General features: G+C 57.1%; 1 protein-coding gene across 16 annotated transcripts in view; it reads right to left on the bottom strand.

The window, feature by feature from the left end:
* RGS3 (regulator of G protein signaling 3) overlaps positions 1 to 16,996 on the bottom strand; it is a 132,323-nt gene that overhangs the window by 14,120 nt on the left and 101,207 nt on the right. For 14 of the 16 annotated variants that reach the window (XM_070595113.1, XM_070595114.1, XM_070595112.1 and 11 more), the window contains one exon: positions 287 to 1,195. In XM_070595113.1, coding sequence (XP_070451214.1) covers positions 287 to 1,195 — 909 coding nt within the window. Of the gene's footprint in view, positions 1 to 286; positions 1,196 to 3,566; positions 3,908 to 8,907; positions 9,142 to 16,996 lie in introns of those variants that run through there. The other 2 variants (XM_070595123.1, XM_008525013.2) reach the window with 2 other exon arrangements.

Here is a 16,996-nt window from a genome sequence, read left to right as displayed (position 1 = left end):
AGATCCAAATACACAGTGTCCTGGGCTAGGCCACACCTGCCATACTTTCTGTGGGGACCAGCTGTACAACAGAGCTGTAAGGACACAGCATCTAGAGTCATAAAGTCACGAGCTTAAGTCCAGGTTCTGCCTTCTGGGGCCCCCCCGGGCCTCAGTTTTGTCCTCTGTGAAATGGGTAGAAGGCTCATTGGATGGCTCAGAGAAGAAGGGGGTGGGGTAAGGTGACTGCTCCTTCCCCGCCCCCCAGCTCATGTACTCACTCCTCCTCCACCCTTGACCTTCTTACCTTCCGGTGTCCCGTGAAAAAGAGGGAAAGGTGGTGCATGGAGCCGCCGTTGCGACCCAGTTCCTTCTTGAGGGTGCGGGGCGAGGGCATGGCCCAGGAGGAGGCGGCGCCCTCTCCGTCCGAGCAGTGCAGGGTGGTGTCGGAGGCGAAGCAGGCCCCGCGGGCCTCCTGCAGGAGGCTGCCCTCGCTGTGCGTCCGGCGCCTCAGCGAGTTCTGCACGCGCAGCGAGAGGCCGCCCTCGGCCCCCTGGCCCGTCTCGATCATACTGCTGCGCTTGGCCTCGCTGCGCCCTCCGTAGTTGTCATCACTTGTGTCCTCTTCCTCCTCTTCCTCCCCCTCCTCCCCCTCCTCTGCCTCTTCTGCATCCTCCTCCTCGCCTGAGCTGCCCCCCTCGGCCCCCGCCTTCTGGCTGTAGGTGCTATCCAGCCGGACCTCGGGGATCACAAAGGTCGGCCTGGAAGCCACAGGTGGGTCCCTGGTGGCTGCTGGTGCGTCCTCAGAGCATGTGGTCTCCTCGGCAAGGACCTCGGCTGGGTCTTGACAGGGGGGAAGGTCCTGGGCAGGGGGGTCTTTGCTGAGCAGAGCAGCTTGGCTGGGAGGGGGTTCTTGCCTGGCAGGAAGGTCCTGGCCGGGAGTGGGGGCCGGGACTGGTGGGGAGTCCTTGCTTGGTGAGGGCTCCCGACCTGGAGGGGCTTCCTTGCAGGAAGGCGAGTCTTTGTTGGGTAGTGATTCTTGGCCAAGAGAAGGTTCCTGATCAGAAGAGGAGTCCTTGCTGGTTGGGAGGCCTTGACCTGGACGAGGCTCTGGCCCAGGAGAGGGGTCCTTGCTGGGCGGGGCGTCCTCAGCACCTGGCCCCTTCCCTTCCTCCGAGGGCATCTCCCTCTTCTCATCTGCCTCCGATTCAAACATCTGGGAAACAAAGAAAACAAGAGAGCTTCAGAAGAGGAGGAAGCTGGCGATGCACGAGCCAACGTCACAGAGGCTGAAATGAAATCGGCCAGTGGCCTGGACCCCATGCCCAGCACCCCAGTCTGAAAGCTGCAGCACCAGATGGAAACTTGAAAGGCCCTTTGGCTCAGCTGCATACGGGTTCCACCCTTATCTGGACATGAAGCTTCTGCTCCATCAAAAACATGGTTGACTGTTTAGGTGAGAAGAAGTAACCGCCATTATCTGGCTCTTCTTGGGCACCGGCGGCTGTGCCAAATTAAACGCTCTTATATGGTCTTCCCACTGGCCCTCAAGGGAAGTGTCAGGGCCCCTCTGCGAATAAAGGAGGAGCCAGGCATTCTCTGTCCTCTTGGACCAGAACCAAGCCAAGCCCGAAGCCAGAGCCATCACTAAGTGGGAGACTTCCAGACCAGCCAAAGAGCACCTTCGACCTGAACCAAAGTTTAAAAATCATCCTCACGAGTCATTCAACCAAGAACTCCCTCTGAATGTTTAAGCATCTTTTTGAAACTAGGAAACCGGAATGCAACTGGAACTTCAAAATATTGCCCACATCTGGACTAAATGGACGTCACAGACACGTGGGACCTCACCGAGCGATCATCCACCCACGGATTTCTAAACCGTGTGTGGAGGAACCTCAGGAGTTTCACACAAAAGAGAGCGTTTCCTGCGTTGCACACGACCCTCGGAAGCCTGGATGTTTTTGCTGGGTTCCTACAGATTTCATCTGCAAAGGGACAAATAATGCCCTTGATGAAGTCGGGAAAGCGGCTCTCTCCCAGGAAGATCGGGGCTCAGAGCAGGTCAGGAGTGTCCCCAGTGCTGCAGCCACATGGGGGACGCAGGTCTCAGTCCGGGCTGGGCCTCTCATCACGCTCAAGGCCTTGGGATGCTGGAGCTAGAACGATTCAGAGCCCACGTTTCATCCATAATGAGGCCAGAGCCACCTAGAACCAATGAAAGAGAAGACGCCACACAACTCTGGCACTGTACAGACACACGGGAACGTGTAAGTGTGCGCACACACACACACAGGCGGAGAATTTCCCCCCAGAACATAGGTTAAGAACTCTTGCTGTAGAGACCATTATAACGTCCATTTGACAGATGAGAAAGCTGAGCCCAGAGAGCAGTGACTTATGCACCGCTGCACAGCTTCCCAGAGCCTGAAAGGCTTCGCCCAAAGCCGAGAAATCCTCTAAGCCCTAGGGAGGCTGCCATGGTGAAGCCACAGCCAGGCATCCCATCAGGGAATAAGAGGCCCAGCCATGGCTTGGGCAGCTGCAGGGAGCCGCAGTCAGCTGGCAGGGGTCACACGGCCATCGGCAGCACCGGAGCGATGTGAAAGCGCGGTGTGGCTGAGAGCCACCGCCTGGGAGCATGAAAGTGAAAGGGAGTCCCCCAAGTGGTGAGGGTGTCTGAGCAAGCGAGGGAAGCTCAGCGGACTCCAGGATGATCTGGCCAGCGTGTGGGTCCCAGGCACAGCCAAAGACAGGTCCCCACTCACTCCCTGGACTTCCTGCCCTGGAAATCCTGTGGCGGCTGGGAGATGGCTCTACCCAGGGACCCCTCAAACCTCATAGCCTCAGACCCGGGAACATCTGCGATCCCAAATTCTCAGTGCACAGATGGGGAAGCTGAGGCCCAGAGAGGGGTGGGGACCAAACTAGAATCACACAGCACAGCCAGGCAGAGTTAGTCACTAAACTGACTCTGGGCCTCCAGGTCGCCACGTATTAAAAGGATAACCAACGTGCCCAAGTGACCAACCAGGAGAATACACCACAGGAAAGATAAAGGCCTTCAGCAGGATGATGACGGTGGCCGTAGTTGTGACTTAAAAAGCGGATCTAGAGGAAAATGCTGAGGTCACCGACCTCAAACAGTGACACAACTTTCCCCTGGGCCACTAGAAGCAAACTCAGTCAAGCTCCCAGAATCAACGTTGGTGACTGTGCTGCCAGGACCCCCATCCAGAAATCTCAGCTGGAAACTAAGGGCTGCACTTGAGCCCCATCCCAGGCGGACAGAGAGACCCTCCACAGAACTGACAGGGAGACTGAGGGCCCAGCCGGGACTGTGACCTAGGGACTTGCCCAAAGGCGCCCCCCCCACCGCCCCGCGCACCCCAGGGCTAGGCCGGGACTAGAGCCAGGCCAGCTCCTTCTTCTGGAGCCTACTTCTGATCTCAATCCTCAGGGCAGCCGGGTCCCCCACCCGCGGCCCCGCCCACCAGGGAGCACTCTCCATCAAGCAAAACAAACTGCCCGCGGCCAGCTCCCTGGTGCCCTGCATTCCCTCCCCGGCCCCCGCCAGACCCTCTGACCTGGAAGGTTGGATGGAAGGAGGCAGCAACTGGTGCCCTGGGGGCCTGGCACAGAGCGGCCCTGAGCGGGAGCAGGCCTCATTTCCCCTTTCCTGGGGGGTGGGGGTGGGGCAAGCCCTGTCCCAGCAGCATTGCCGCCGAGCCCGCCCACCCCTCGGGGAAAGTGCAGCAACAGACCCAAAACCAGAAATGCAAGTCAGGCCACCTCTGCCAACGCTGCCTTCCACGGAGGCCAAACCAAACAAAGCCAGGAGGGGAAGCGCCTCTGTCCCCAGAGGACCCCGCCCCGGGCAGCCCAGCTGAGAAACCACCGGGGCTGAAGGGCTCTCAGTGCCAGTGAGTCTGTGCTCAGACCCGGAGGCAGACTTTGGTTGTGATCCCAGGGCTGTCACTCTGCAGCTGTGCAACTCCGGCCACGCCTCCCAACCTCTCGGTGCCCTGTTTCTGCACCTGGAACAGAGCTGGGATATCTCACAGGACTGTCCTTAGTGCTCCCCACGGGGCCTGGCCCAGGAGAAGACTTGATCAAAGGGTGGCTATTGTCAGTCTAGTCTTATTAGAGAGATGGGGAAACTGAGGTCCCAGAGGCTATGAGAACTCACGTCTCCTGGCCAAAGGACTCTCCCTGCTCCGTTAAAGTGCTTGGGGCCCCCAGGGGTCTCCAGGGAGTGGGAGGGGGCTGAGTGCTGCCTGAGGCCCCTCACCTGGGCCCATCCCACACGGGTGCCTTGGTTCTTTCCTGTGCTCCTGGACAGGGCTCGTGCGAGCCACCAGGGCAGACTGGGTCAGGCCGGGGTTCCTGGGAGAGCTGGGGTGGGGGGTGCCTTCAGGGCAGGGGGCCTCTGGAGCAGACGGAGGGAAACTCGGAAATCTGGGGGAGGGTGGCAAGTGAGAGAATTAGGACAGGGGAAGAAATAAAGATGAGCGCCACGTTACAGAAGAAGCCGGGCGTGGGACTGCCCTGCGAGCACCGGAGGGACACATGCGGAGCTGTGCTGCGAGAAGGCTGCTCTGCACAGTGTGAGCAGGCCGTGGGGGTGCAGGAGGACAGGGACACGCATGTGTGCAGACACGCGTGCATCCATTCATTCCCCAGGCACCGAGCGAAGACAGCGGAGCACAAGTCAGACACAATCTCTGCCCTCAGTTGAGCAGAAAAAAAGAGGTTGGACAATTGGTCTCAACTAGCGTGGTGAGCGTTCTGCTAGAGGAAGTGCAGGCAGCTGGGGACACTCAGGCAGCTGTCGCAACAGGTCGGGTGACAAGAATCCAGCCAAGGCACCCCAGAGAGACCGGCCAGTTTGCCCAGGGCCTTGGGTCCAGAGTACCGAGACGGCTGCCCCATTCCTGTGGGGAGTCTGTCTCCCTCCCATCACTTCTTTGGCTTGGCTGGACCAGGGTTAATTCTGTCCATGTCTCGCCTGCTAGAAGCACACAGGAAATGAACCAGGCCCTCTAAATGGGGCTGCTGTTTAGGATCTAATCAAATCCTTTCCCCAACTGAATCCAGGGCTCGAACACTCAGGGAAGGGTGGCAGGTGTGACACTCAGGGCGCCTGCTCACATCAGCTGTGTCACGTGGGCCCCAGATCCCCACCTGCTACTGGGGTTGGGGGTGGCAGCGGGCTGCTGGAAGTGACTTGCCCAATGTCACACAGCTACTAAATGTGCAGCCAGGTCTGCTGACCCCAGAGTCAACCTGCAGCTCTCACTCAGATGACTCATCGCGTCCCCCACAGATGCCAGGCTCGCATCTGCCCTCCGAAACCACTTCCTGCACTGGGGGAGGGGGTGGGGTGTGAAGCGGGGTGTGCATCCGTCGCAGGGTGGCCCTTACACAGCTAGGATTTCACAGACAGAACACTGACACAAAGCCAGACCACCTGGACTGGAATCCTCATGCCATCGTTTGCCAGCTGTGTGAGCCCAGGCTATCACTTCTGCTTGTCTCTGCCATGAAATGGGGTGAGGACACCTCAGCTGCCTGAGCTGAGAGGACCAAGTCTGAGAAAGGACAGGAAAGTGCTGTGTGAACTGGAAAGTCACAGTTGGAGAAAGGGAGAGGCTATTAGAATTCCTGCCCAGGCTCTGACCTCCGGGCTTGACTTTTTTTTTTTTTAAAGGCCTAACACTTTATTTTTGGTTGTTTTTGTGTGGGGTGTTTTTTTTTTTTTTTTTTTTTTTGGTGAGGAGGATTGGCCCTGAGCTAACATCTGTTGCCAATCTTCCTCTTTTTGCTTGAGGAAGATTGTTGCTGAGCTAACATCTGTGCCAGTCTTCCTCTATTTTGACGCTGCCTCAGCATGGCTTGATGAGTGGTGTATAGGTACACATCCGGGATACGAACCTGAGAACCCCAGGCCGCCAAAACAGAGCGTGTGAATTTAACCACTATACCACCAGGCTAGCCCCTGGGCTTGACTTTTGAGATGGGGTTGCTCCTTCAGGTTTGGCACGTTCTGGGGCCCTGACCAGCTCCCTGGCTTCCAGGAACCTCAGCTGCTGGGCTGACATGAGGCTCCCCCAGCCCAGCCTCGGTCCAGCTTGGTCCAGCTCCTCAGGCCTGACTTCTTGACACCAGAGACTGGAGCCACCGCCCTGCCTCTGCCGCCAGCTCAGGGCCTCCAGGCGTTCTCCTCTTCCCTGCCCCCAAATGACACTTGGGCAAAGACCAGGAGAACGGAGGCAGCACTCACAGTGGGGAGCTATGCAGACAGATCCCCACTTCATACCTATTGGCTGGGTGACCACGGGCACAACCTCTCTGGGCCTCAGTGTCCTTAGCCATAAGATGGGGTCAATAATAGCACCTTGCAGTGCTGTGGGAGGAGTCACTGAGCTGACATACACCAGAGCTTGGCGCCGGGCTGGTGCACAGAGCATGCCGCAAACAGCAGCCTCGTCCACCGCAGATGGCCCCGCTTTGACATCTCCCTCCCCCAATTCCCGCCGACCCATCTGATGAGCCCTTCTCCACTGCATCACGGGCCTCAGCTGTTCATCAGAACCCGTCCCAGGTGCCCCTATCCCAGTCCTGCACGCTCCCTCGTGCGCCCTCCATTCCCCAGGCTACGGCCACCGTCTGCACCATGTGGCCGCTGACGACGCCCAGTCCACGCTGCCAGCCCTGACTTGTCTCCCGAGTCCAGATCCCAGAGGCAAGTGTTCATGGGACAGTACTGCTCCCTGTCCTGGCTCTGTGGATGCAACGGGGAATGGGAGACACGATGCCTGCCCTGGTGGAGCTCCCGGGCTAGAGAGAAGGACTGACCTTAACCAAGTCGTCGCCTCAATAAACACGTAATGAATAAAAACTGATGCACGATGTGAAGGAAAACCGTACCGTGCGGCGAGGGAGGAAAAAGGAGCCGGTGGGAAAAGCCACCCTGTGGAATGACCCGGAGCCTGAAATCTGCTCAGTGGGCAGGGAGGGGCTCACTAAGGCGGAACAGAGAGACGCCTGTATGGCCGGAGCGCACGCTCAGAGATGGAGACATCCTTCTGGATACATACAGCACATTGGTGCTGCCAACTCAACGTGCCCCCAACTGAACGCCTCATCTTCCCCAAGGCCACTGCTCCTCTCAGAGTCTCTGTGCCAATGATGCCATCACCAGATGCCCAAACCAGGGACCTGGGGACCATTTTCTGTTTCTTTCCACTGGGGGAGCGTACGTGTGTGTGGAGAGAGAGAACATATGGCAACTCTCTAGACTTTCCTCTCATTTCCTGAAACTACTCTAAAAAATAAAGTTCATTCACTTAAAAAAAAGAATCTTTCCACTCTCTCCACCTCCCCTTACCAGCACCTCCCTCCAGACCACCATCACCTGTCCTCGGGATGGCTGCTGACCTCCCAGGGGCAGTCCTGTCCCCTCGGGCATTCTCTGTGCCACGCCAGGGGAGCCCTCTAAAGGCACACCCGACCCTGTCACTCTTCTGCTGAGAACCTTGACGTGGCTCCCCAGTGCCCTCCAGATAAAGCCCAAATCCTGCAGCCCTGGCAGACTCTGGCTCTCTCTCTCCCTCTTGCCTCACTCCTTACCACTCCTCATCTTAAGTGTTTGCTGAATGAATGAATGAATGAGCAACCCAATGAACCTCCACGATCCATCTAGACTCTTTCAACTCAAAGTGTGGCCCGGGAACCAGCAGGACCTGGAAGCTCATACGAAATACAGAATCTTAGGCCACAGTCCACACCTACTGGATCAGAATCCACATTTTACCAAGATCTGGGGTGATTAATTTGCATATAAAAGTCTGAAAAGTATTGATCCGGATTATTGGTTCTCAACAGAGAGGTGTACTTGAGAATCACCTGTGGGGCATTTAAAAAATCTCTCTATCTGTGCCCAACTCCAGACCTACTGGGTAAGAGTCCCCGAGAGCAGGGCCCAGGCATCTCGACCTTGTTCTGACTCCCCAGATCATTCTAGGGAGCCCTCGGTTAACAGACAAGGCGACTGCGGCCCAGAGAAGGGAGGTGCTGTGCCCAAGGTCACACCACAGGATCAGGACTAGAATCCAGACCAGACCCTGGCATGGGACCAGTTCCAGTGACACACACTGAAAGAGGAACGGCCTCAGCAGCCCCCTCTCCAGGCCGGGGCCCGCCTGAGTCAGCTATCCTTTCATGCCCCCTGGAAACAGAGGCCCAGCTGCAGGAGGGGAGGAAGGAGGAGGAATTAGACTGCAGGCTGGGAATCCTCTCCCTAAAGGATCTCACCACGCACGGATCTGTCAAGGGCACAGGAGGGCAACGCGGCACAGCAGGGAGCCCACCCATTCCACTGGAAGCGACACTGAGCCACAGAGGAGAAGCAGCTCACCCATCTCAGAGACTCTGAGGACAGAGCCAGCACGCAGGGAACAGGAACCCCTGAGGAGGGGGAAGCAAGGAGACTCCTCTTAGAAACCTTCCCCGCTCCTGGCACTGTCACCCAGCTAATGCCCTCAGGCCCAGCCTTGGAGCCTGCTGAGATGCCCACCCGCTCCTGGGGCCCAGCTTCTCCCTGGGAGTGGGGAGCAGCTCCCAAGTCTGGGCGTCCAGTACTGAGCTCCCCGTCACACCCTGTCAAGCATCTTCTCCTCTGGGGTCTCAGACGCCACTGCTTCAATGTGCACACGGGTGGGCTGGACTCACCATCTCACTCCCCACCCCGCAGGCCCAAAGACCCCCTTCACACCTCCAGCTCTCTTCTCCTCTGAAGGGCCTGAGAGCTGAGCACGGGGCTTTCCCCAGCCTCTTCCTGGCCCTGCGGTAACTGACGCTTCCGTCGGAAGGAGAGCGCCAGGCCCCACGGGCCTCTCCTGCCACACCCCTGGGCTCCCTGCTCACCTGTGGGCTCCACCGTCACTCGCCACTCCTGCTCTGCCTGGTCCGTGTGTGCCCACCCACTATCTCAGTCTCTATTATCTCTGCCTCCCCAAGTCCGCTTCCTGCCCATCCCTAGGAGCCCAGTTCAAAGCTCCCTCGGATGCCCTGGCTGGAGGGCTCCCTGCTCTCCTGCCTATGCCTGGCCTGCCCTGCTCTCACGGCCCTGGGCAGGCCCTGCTTTGGCTCATCGGGGCTGCGTCCCTGGCTTACTCACCCCACCCCCACCCCCAGAGTTACTCAGCAAATACCGACAGAGCCCCAGTCATGTGCCGGGGCCCACACGGGGCACTGGAGCCAAACTGTGGCAAGACATTCCCTTCCCTGCGGCTGCTAGGTCTGTGGGGGAGAGAGCCGGGAAAGGGACCCGTGTCAGGCTCCCACCCACCACCACCCCCCAGGGGGCTGCGGAAACACAGGGGCAGCAGGGAAGACTGAGACGGCTCTTGGAGAAGGTAATGGGGGAAGAGATGGGAGAGACAGCACGGAACAGCTGGTGGTTCCATGGAGCAGAAGTGTGGCTGTGTCAAGGAATTCGGACTTCACCCTGCGAGTGTTTACCCGGTGCTGTAAAGATAGGGAAGGTACAGCCAGAGATGAAATGATGAAAAAGACAGGGGGAGAGGGGGAGAGAGCCTTTTAACCGAGCATCTACTAGGCACCAGGCGCTGTGACAGTTGCTTTACATGCTCTCTCACTTCTAGCAACCCCATGAGGTCATGTCATGGGCCCCATTGTGCAAATAAGGAAACTGGGACTCAGAGAGGTTAAGTAACTTGTGCAAGATCCAAAGCCAGTAAGCAGAGGAGCCCGAGTGCAACTGGGGTGAGCCTGGCTTCAAAGCCCTGCTCTCTCTACTGCCCCCTGAGCTCCTTTCCTGCCCCCTTCACCACCGTTCCTCACCTATCCTCTGTCAAAAGACCCCACCAAGCACCCCCCTGGGCCAGGCACTGCGCCAGGCAGTGCGCCAGGCAGTGGTGAGCAATACCAGACGCAGGGCTGCTCTGCCCCCAAGTCGGTGGAGATGGAGGGGGAGGTGTCCGACTCACCTGGTGGGCAGGGGTGGTGCAGGATTCCATGCACCTGACCACCTCCTGGCGGGGAGGGCCGGAAGCCTGTGGCTTCTCTGTGATGTTCTACGTTAGGTTGATCAGACAAAAAAGCTCTGCCAAGCTAGGAGGACCCCAGGGAAGGGCACCAACAGCACTGTGGTCACCAGGCCAGGATTCGGAATCGCGCAGGCCTGGGGTTGACTCCTAGCCACGTGGCTGAGTCAACGCGACGCCTCCCTCACACGGCTGCCACGGGGCGGAGGCAGGCCTGGTGTACAGCTATGCTCAGCCCACGCAGTGTTCTTCGTCTCCACCACTTGACCCTCCATCGCGGCGGGCTCCAGGGACCAACGAAACCTAAGGCTGAGCTCCAGGCATCAGCTCAGAGAACAGGGAGCACTTTCAGAACCAGGGGTGGTGGAGCGAAGCCTATTGCAGGTGAAGAAGTGGGGTCTGGAGACAGACAAATCGGGGTTGAAATCCTGGCTCTGCTGCCTCCCAGCTCGGTGCCCTTGGACAGGCTGCTTAACCTCATCAAGGCTCAACTTCCTTATCTGTAAAATGGTCATACAAACACCCAGTACCTCCACCCAGCACCATTGGGAGACGATCCACGTAAAGGGGCCTGGTACATGGTAGGTGCTCAATAAACACTTGCAACTCCTGGAATCCTCCTTCCAACCCTCATCCTCCTCGTCATCAGCCCCCTCCCCTGCACCCTACTCTGGGGAAGGACACATGACCCATTCCGACCCTTCCAGCAGCCCTTGGTTGGAGGCATTATTATCTGTACATTTCAGGCGGAACTGAGGCCCATCCCAGAGGCCCTGGAGGCCGGGGAGGGAGCCGAGCCTGCGCTCAGCTTCCCGAGGCTGGGTCAGTTTGGCTCGCTGTGTGGCCTGGGCCAAGTCACTCCACCCTCTGGGCCACACTCTCCCGAGGGTGTCTGCCTAGCTCTGAATCTCAGCCAACCTGGAGGGGTCAGCTCTGAGGGCCCAAGGCACAGCCAGGTCTCCTTGTGGGTGTATCAAGGAGAAGCAGAATGCGCCTCCTTTCCAAAGATCCCCGGCCTCGTCCGTCTGCCTCAGTTCCTAAAATATTCCTCCCTCAGGGCATGCAATGCTGGGGGCACTGGGTGGGGGGTCAGGTGGGGGCGTGGGGCTCTTCCTCTGAGGACACAGGAGCAGACATCTGGCCACTGGACTCAGCCACAGGCCGGCAAAGCCCCGGGCGCACGATTGCCTCCACCACTGCCTCCCCGGAGCAGACACACTCTCTCTCCGCGGAGGGTGACGTCGAGGCTGGGTCTGGCTGGGTGTGCAGTCGGCTCCAAACCCATCCTCCTGTCACCCTCCTGCCATGGGACTTTCTCTCATCTCCCTCACTTGAACCTGACGGTGTCTTCCCCTCCTGCTTTAAACCCCTCCATCCCTCTGGGATAGTCCCGGCCCCTTAGCCTCTGTGTTCTGCCCCTGCCAACCAGCCACTCCACCACACCATTTCTCCTCTCTTCCCTCCAGCCAGTCGGAAGTATATATGGTTCCCCAGACATACTCTACTCTCAGGCACCTCTATCCTGTGCTCACTGTATTTCCCACCTGCTACCTCCCCTCCCTTGTCCACCTGGCGAACTCCTACTCATCCTTCAAAACTCAGCTCACCCATACACGTATTGCCCCTTGATTTCTGACAAAGGTGTTAACTGCCCTACAGTGAGAAAGAACAGTCTTTTAAGCAAATTGGATGTTGGTCCAGAGAAAAGGAATCTTGACCTCTATATCACAACATGCATAAGTGGATTTTAGATCCAAATATGAAACATAAAACAATAAAACTTCTAGAAGATAACATCAGAGAATATATTCACAACCTTGTAATAGGCAAAGAAACAGATTCAAAAAGCATTCTTCCTAAAGAAGAGACTGACAAGCTGGACTGCATTACATTAAGAACTTCTGTTCTTCAAAAGATACGCTTAACAGGGGGCCAGCCCAGTGGCACAGCAGTTAAGTTCACACGTCCCGTTTCAGCGCCTGGGGTTCGCCAGTTTGGATCCTGGGTGCGGACCTACGCACTGCTTGTCAAGCTATGCTGTGGCAGGCATCTCACATATAAAGCAGAGAAAGATGGGCACGGATGTTAGCTCAGGGCCAGTCTTCCTCAGCAGAAAGAGGAGGATTGGCGGCAGATGTTAGCTCAGGGCTAATCTTCCTCAAAAAAAAAAAAAAAAAGATCCTCTTAACAGAGTGGGAGGTGATATTTGCAATGTGTATGTCCAATGAGGAGCACATCTTCAGAACATTTTTTATGCTCCCACAAATTGATAAGAAACAGACAGACAATCCCATAGAAAACCAGGGGAAGGGCTTGAACAGACACACCACAAAGAGGTCATCCAAATGGCCAGCCAATGTATGAAAAGGTGCTGAACCTCATTAGTCACCAAGAAAATGCAAACTAAAACCACAATTGGATATCACAATATCTAACACCAATCATATCGGTGAGGACATGGAGCCACAGGCCCTCTCATACGCCACCTCTCAAGGAGGGTGTCCCGGTGCCACACTTCGGAAAATCACATGATGGTATCTGCTCAAGCTAATCGTATACAACTTTAGTCTCTGCAATTGCAAACCTTAGGTATTTACCCAACAGAAAAGTATATATAGCACATCAAAAGACACGTGCAAGAATATGCATAGCAACATTGTTCGTTATAACCTCCAACTGCCAACAACCCAATGTCCCTCCACAGTAGAATGGATAAACTGTGGTATAGCCACACGATGAAATGCCATACGGCAATGAGAACCAACAAAATCAAACTTCCTGTCCTAACACGGACGAATTCACCATTAAAACGCTGACTGCAAGAAGTTCTCACAAAAGAACACGTACTCAGTGACTCCATGTATACCAAGTTCAATAACAGGCAGCACTGACCCATGAGAGAAGTCAGGGAACAGGTTAGCTTTGAGGCAGTAGTGACTGAAAGGGGGCACAGGGGACAGGGGGTCCCCGGGTACTAGAATGTTCTATATCTTCACCTGGAAGGTGTGTTTGTTTTGTGAAAATTCATCAGCTATACAGTTCTAATCTTTCTAAAAGTGTGTTATACTTCCACCTAAAAGTTTACTTAGGGGCCGGCCTGGTGGCATAGTGGTTAAGTTTGCATGCTCTACTTCAGTAGCCCGGGGTTCACCAGTTTGGATCCCTAGCTCAGATCTACAAACCACTCATCAAGCCACGCTGTAGCAGCGTCCCACATGCAAAGTAGAGGAAGACTGGCACAGATGTTGGCTCAGGGACAATCTTCCTCAAGCAAAAAGAGGAAGACTGGCAACAGATATTTGCTCAGGGCCAGTCTCCCTCCCAAAAAAAAAAAAAAGTTTATTTAAAAGTCAATTAAACAAACCAAAGCATCCATCCCAGTGTCTCCCCTGCTCCCTGGGCTGAGGCAGTGGCTGCTTCTTCCATGGGCCCCCTTCCATGGTACACATCTCTGCTAGCACCTTCCACTGATTGCCACCTGCAAAAAGCTGCCACACCACCTCCGTGGACTGAATGCCTACTCTGTGTCAGACACCGCGCCAAGGGCCTCACATAACCACATCACCTCATTCAATAACAGCACCCGCGAGGTAAGGTGCAGGCGGCCCTCCCACTGCTGGCATGACTCCTTGTCACGAAGCCCCTCATGTACCCACATCATCTCATTTAACCCAATGAGGCTGGGCCACTGCCTGGGGAAACAGGTGCACGGTGAGATCCAGCCCAAAGGCACAATACAAAGTGGGAAAACCGCCCTCCAGCCCAGAGGCCACGCTCCTGTCCACAACCCAGGATACACCTGCCCCGGTGTTACAAAGGAATCTGTGGCTGGAGACACAGCAGCGGTCCTCTGGCCAGGCAGGAATCGTGGCTCCACCCCAGAGGGGCGGACAGATCTGGAGGGAGATCTGCTCCTTTGACGGGCAAGTGTCTGTGCAGCCAGGTGCAGCCTCACCTCCTGCAGAAAGCTTCGCTGAGGCTCCCAGGCTGCATTAGAAGCCCCCCCCCCAGGGTCCCCACAGCCTCCTCCCCAAGGCTCCCCATCAAAGCTGTGTTGTTACGGTCTGTTACATGCCCATCCCTGGCACAAGGTTGGGCCTTTCTTGTCTATACCTCTAGTACCTGGCCAGTGCCTGGTACATAGCAGGTATCTGACACATGTGGAAGGAAGGGAGGGAGGGAGGGGACAAGCACAGAGCCACTATTTGTACCAACTAGGAGCCCCATTAATTACGGGCTGAGCAGTGAAGGTTTCAGGGTCCTGGATAGGCACTGGTTACAACCCTTAACTAGGGGAGTGGCATGGCCATGCCACCTTCCATTCCATGGTCCTCCTCCCTGGCTGCCTCCAGCCTCTTCTCAAGTCTGTGCCAGCCATTTGGCCCCCAGAGGCTCTGCCTAGCTCGTTTGCCTCCTCTCCCCATGTCCCCCCACCCCCGCCACTGTGCCCTGAGCATCTGAGGTTCTGCTACAAGCTGAAGATAACCCCACCAAGAGGTAACTGAGGACACCACAGAGAGCCCTGGCTACGAGGGCAAAAGTGTGCCCAGTTCCAAATAACTTAGTGCACACCCCCCGCCCCCCTCCGCCTTTCTAAGTTGGGAGCCGCTGACATTCTCCGACAGCAGCCTGAGCCACAGTGCCAGGTGCAAGCAGGCCGGCCCATGGCAGGCAGAGAGAAGGGAGAAGCCCTGGGCCATCTGGAACAGAGGGCATACCTGGCAGCTACCCACACGTCTGGAGTGATGACCTAGTCCCACTGCCAGAGGAAAAGGGTATCCTGGGACCTTTTCCCCTCACCTCTGTGCCTGGAACCGCCGGCCTTCCAAGTGGCTCCTGGCCCCAGCACCCCTCTCCCCAACCCTGTCCCCACCTCTACCCTGCTCCCGGATGCCTGGGTGCAGCTGGTTGTGCAGGAGAAGGTGGTGGCTCCCTGGGGCTGAGCCGGGCTGGCCTGCTGTAAGCGGCTCCAGCCTCTCCGGGCTTAGCGGGCTGAGCCGTAAGCAGCCTTGTTTATCCCTCGGCGGAATGATGGTTTTCCCTGAGCAATGACATCTTGGAAACAGCCTGGCTCCACAAACAACAACAACCCTCCCAGCCTGGCCTGGGCTCCAGCTCGCACGAGAACGCTTCGACCAGAAGCACCTGCGTAGCAGGTTGAGGGCTGTGTCCCTGTCGAGCCAGACCCCAAACTTGACCAGTGACTCTTGGAGCCCAGGGAGAGGAGAGGGGCTGCGGAGAATCGAAGAATCGGATGGTTGGAAGGGGCCTGGCAATACCTGGTCCAGTCCATGGTTCCTCCAAAGGGGAAACTGAGGCAGAGAAAAAAGCCTATTTTCCTGAGATCATGCGATGAGGAGGGACAAAATGTGCCTCAGTGTCCAGGCTGTTGGCCAAGCAAGGGCTTTCTCCACTGCATACTCTGCTTTTTCAGAGGAGTGCTAGGCTCCAGCCAGTAAGCCCAGGGGTCCTAGGAAGGAACGTGCCACTGGGGAGTCCAAAAGAAAAGGAACACCAAGATGAAAGCCAGGTACTCTGAGTCATCCAGTTGGTGTGATGGAGAGAGGCCTGGGCTGGGAAATCAGGGACCTGGGTTCTCATCCCCCCTTCGCTGCTGAGTTGCATGCAACCTCAGGCAAGTCCTTCCTCTCTTCATCCTTAGTCCCCATCTGTCCAGAAGGCAGACGGACTCAGCCATCTTCAGGGCCTTGGAGACCCAAGGGGAAGAAACTCTAAGAGCACCCAGGAACCCAGCTGGGCACGGGCACTGCCGCATCAGCTCTGCCTCTTCTGGGGGAGCCAGGCAGACCACTGGCTGACAACCAAACTCCTCGCCAGATCCACCTCCCTGGTTGGCGCCATCCCAAGCTGAGCTCCCAGCCACTATGTCTGCACAAAGGATCATGAGCACTGCATTCAAACCAGCCAGGGCTGCCCCTTCCGCCCTCCAGGGCCCAGGCCATGGTGTGGACACCACCCAGCCCAGCACGACCCCTGAGTGGGCTCTCCCTGTGGCCTCAGCCAGGCTGAAGCTAAGATTTTCCCTGCCTCACCTCCCGTCAACTCCCGCCTCCCAACCCCTTGTCCTATGGAAGCGCTCCTGACACGCAGAAACAAGGGCCACTACTAAGGGACTCCTCGCCAGGCCCTCAAGTTGAGAGTGCCCCCTCTCTGCCAGGCAGAGCTAGGAGATGGGCAGGAAAGAGCTGACTGGGACCTCAGAGCTTGTCCTCAAGGAAAATCCATCCTCACTCTTTCTTACCATGCCCTGGGTCCCAGGCTAGGCCCCTGGGACCAAGGGACGGATAAGGCCCAGATCCCAAAGAAAGAGGACAGGAAGCAACCTCCATGGGCACCACCACCAACGGACAGACAGATTCCAACTGGAGTATGTGCCCTGGTCATGGAAGACTGGGTAGGATTAAGACCTGGGGAGATGCGAAGAGACGGGCTTTCCAGGCAGAGGGAACAGCATGTGCAAAGGCAAGAAAGCTGGAGGCGGGTCGTTGCATGGAGACCAAGTACTTATAATCCGAAGCTCCACCAACAATTTCCACTTGAAGCCCTGGAGACTTCCCAACAGGGGGGTCACTCGCCTCAGCTGCCTCCATCTTCACCATCCCCCTGCTTCAGATGCCAGGCTGGGCCTGGAGCGAGCCCTGCTGTGGAACTTGGCTCCCTGAAGGGCCGGCTGTGGGCTAAGCCACACCACATGCTAGGGCTGGGCAAGAGGGGAGGTGCCCCTTGGCTGGGCACGGAGGACTCCAGGGGCCCTGGTGGAAACTCTGACTAGGGCCGCAGTGCCCTGGCTGGGATCCCGCGGGCATTGGTGGGGCAGGGACTGCAGCTCCTTCCTTCCAGAAGACATCCACTCCAGCCATGTCGAGAGGGGAGCCAGACTGCCCCCAGCCAGAAGGCCTGAGGGCAGCAGGAGGAGGAAAGTCTGT

The sequence above is a fragment of the Equus przewalskii genome, chromosome 26 (assembly GCF_037783145.1).
Source record: "Equus przewalskii isolate Varuska chromosome 26, EquPr2, whole genome shotgun sequence".
NCBI lineage: Eukaryota > Metazoa > Chordata > Mammalia > Perissodactyla > Equidae > Equus > Equus przewalskii.
Note: the sequence above shows the minus strand (reverse complement) of the source record. Positions and strands in the feature narration are given on the sequence as shown.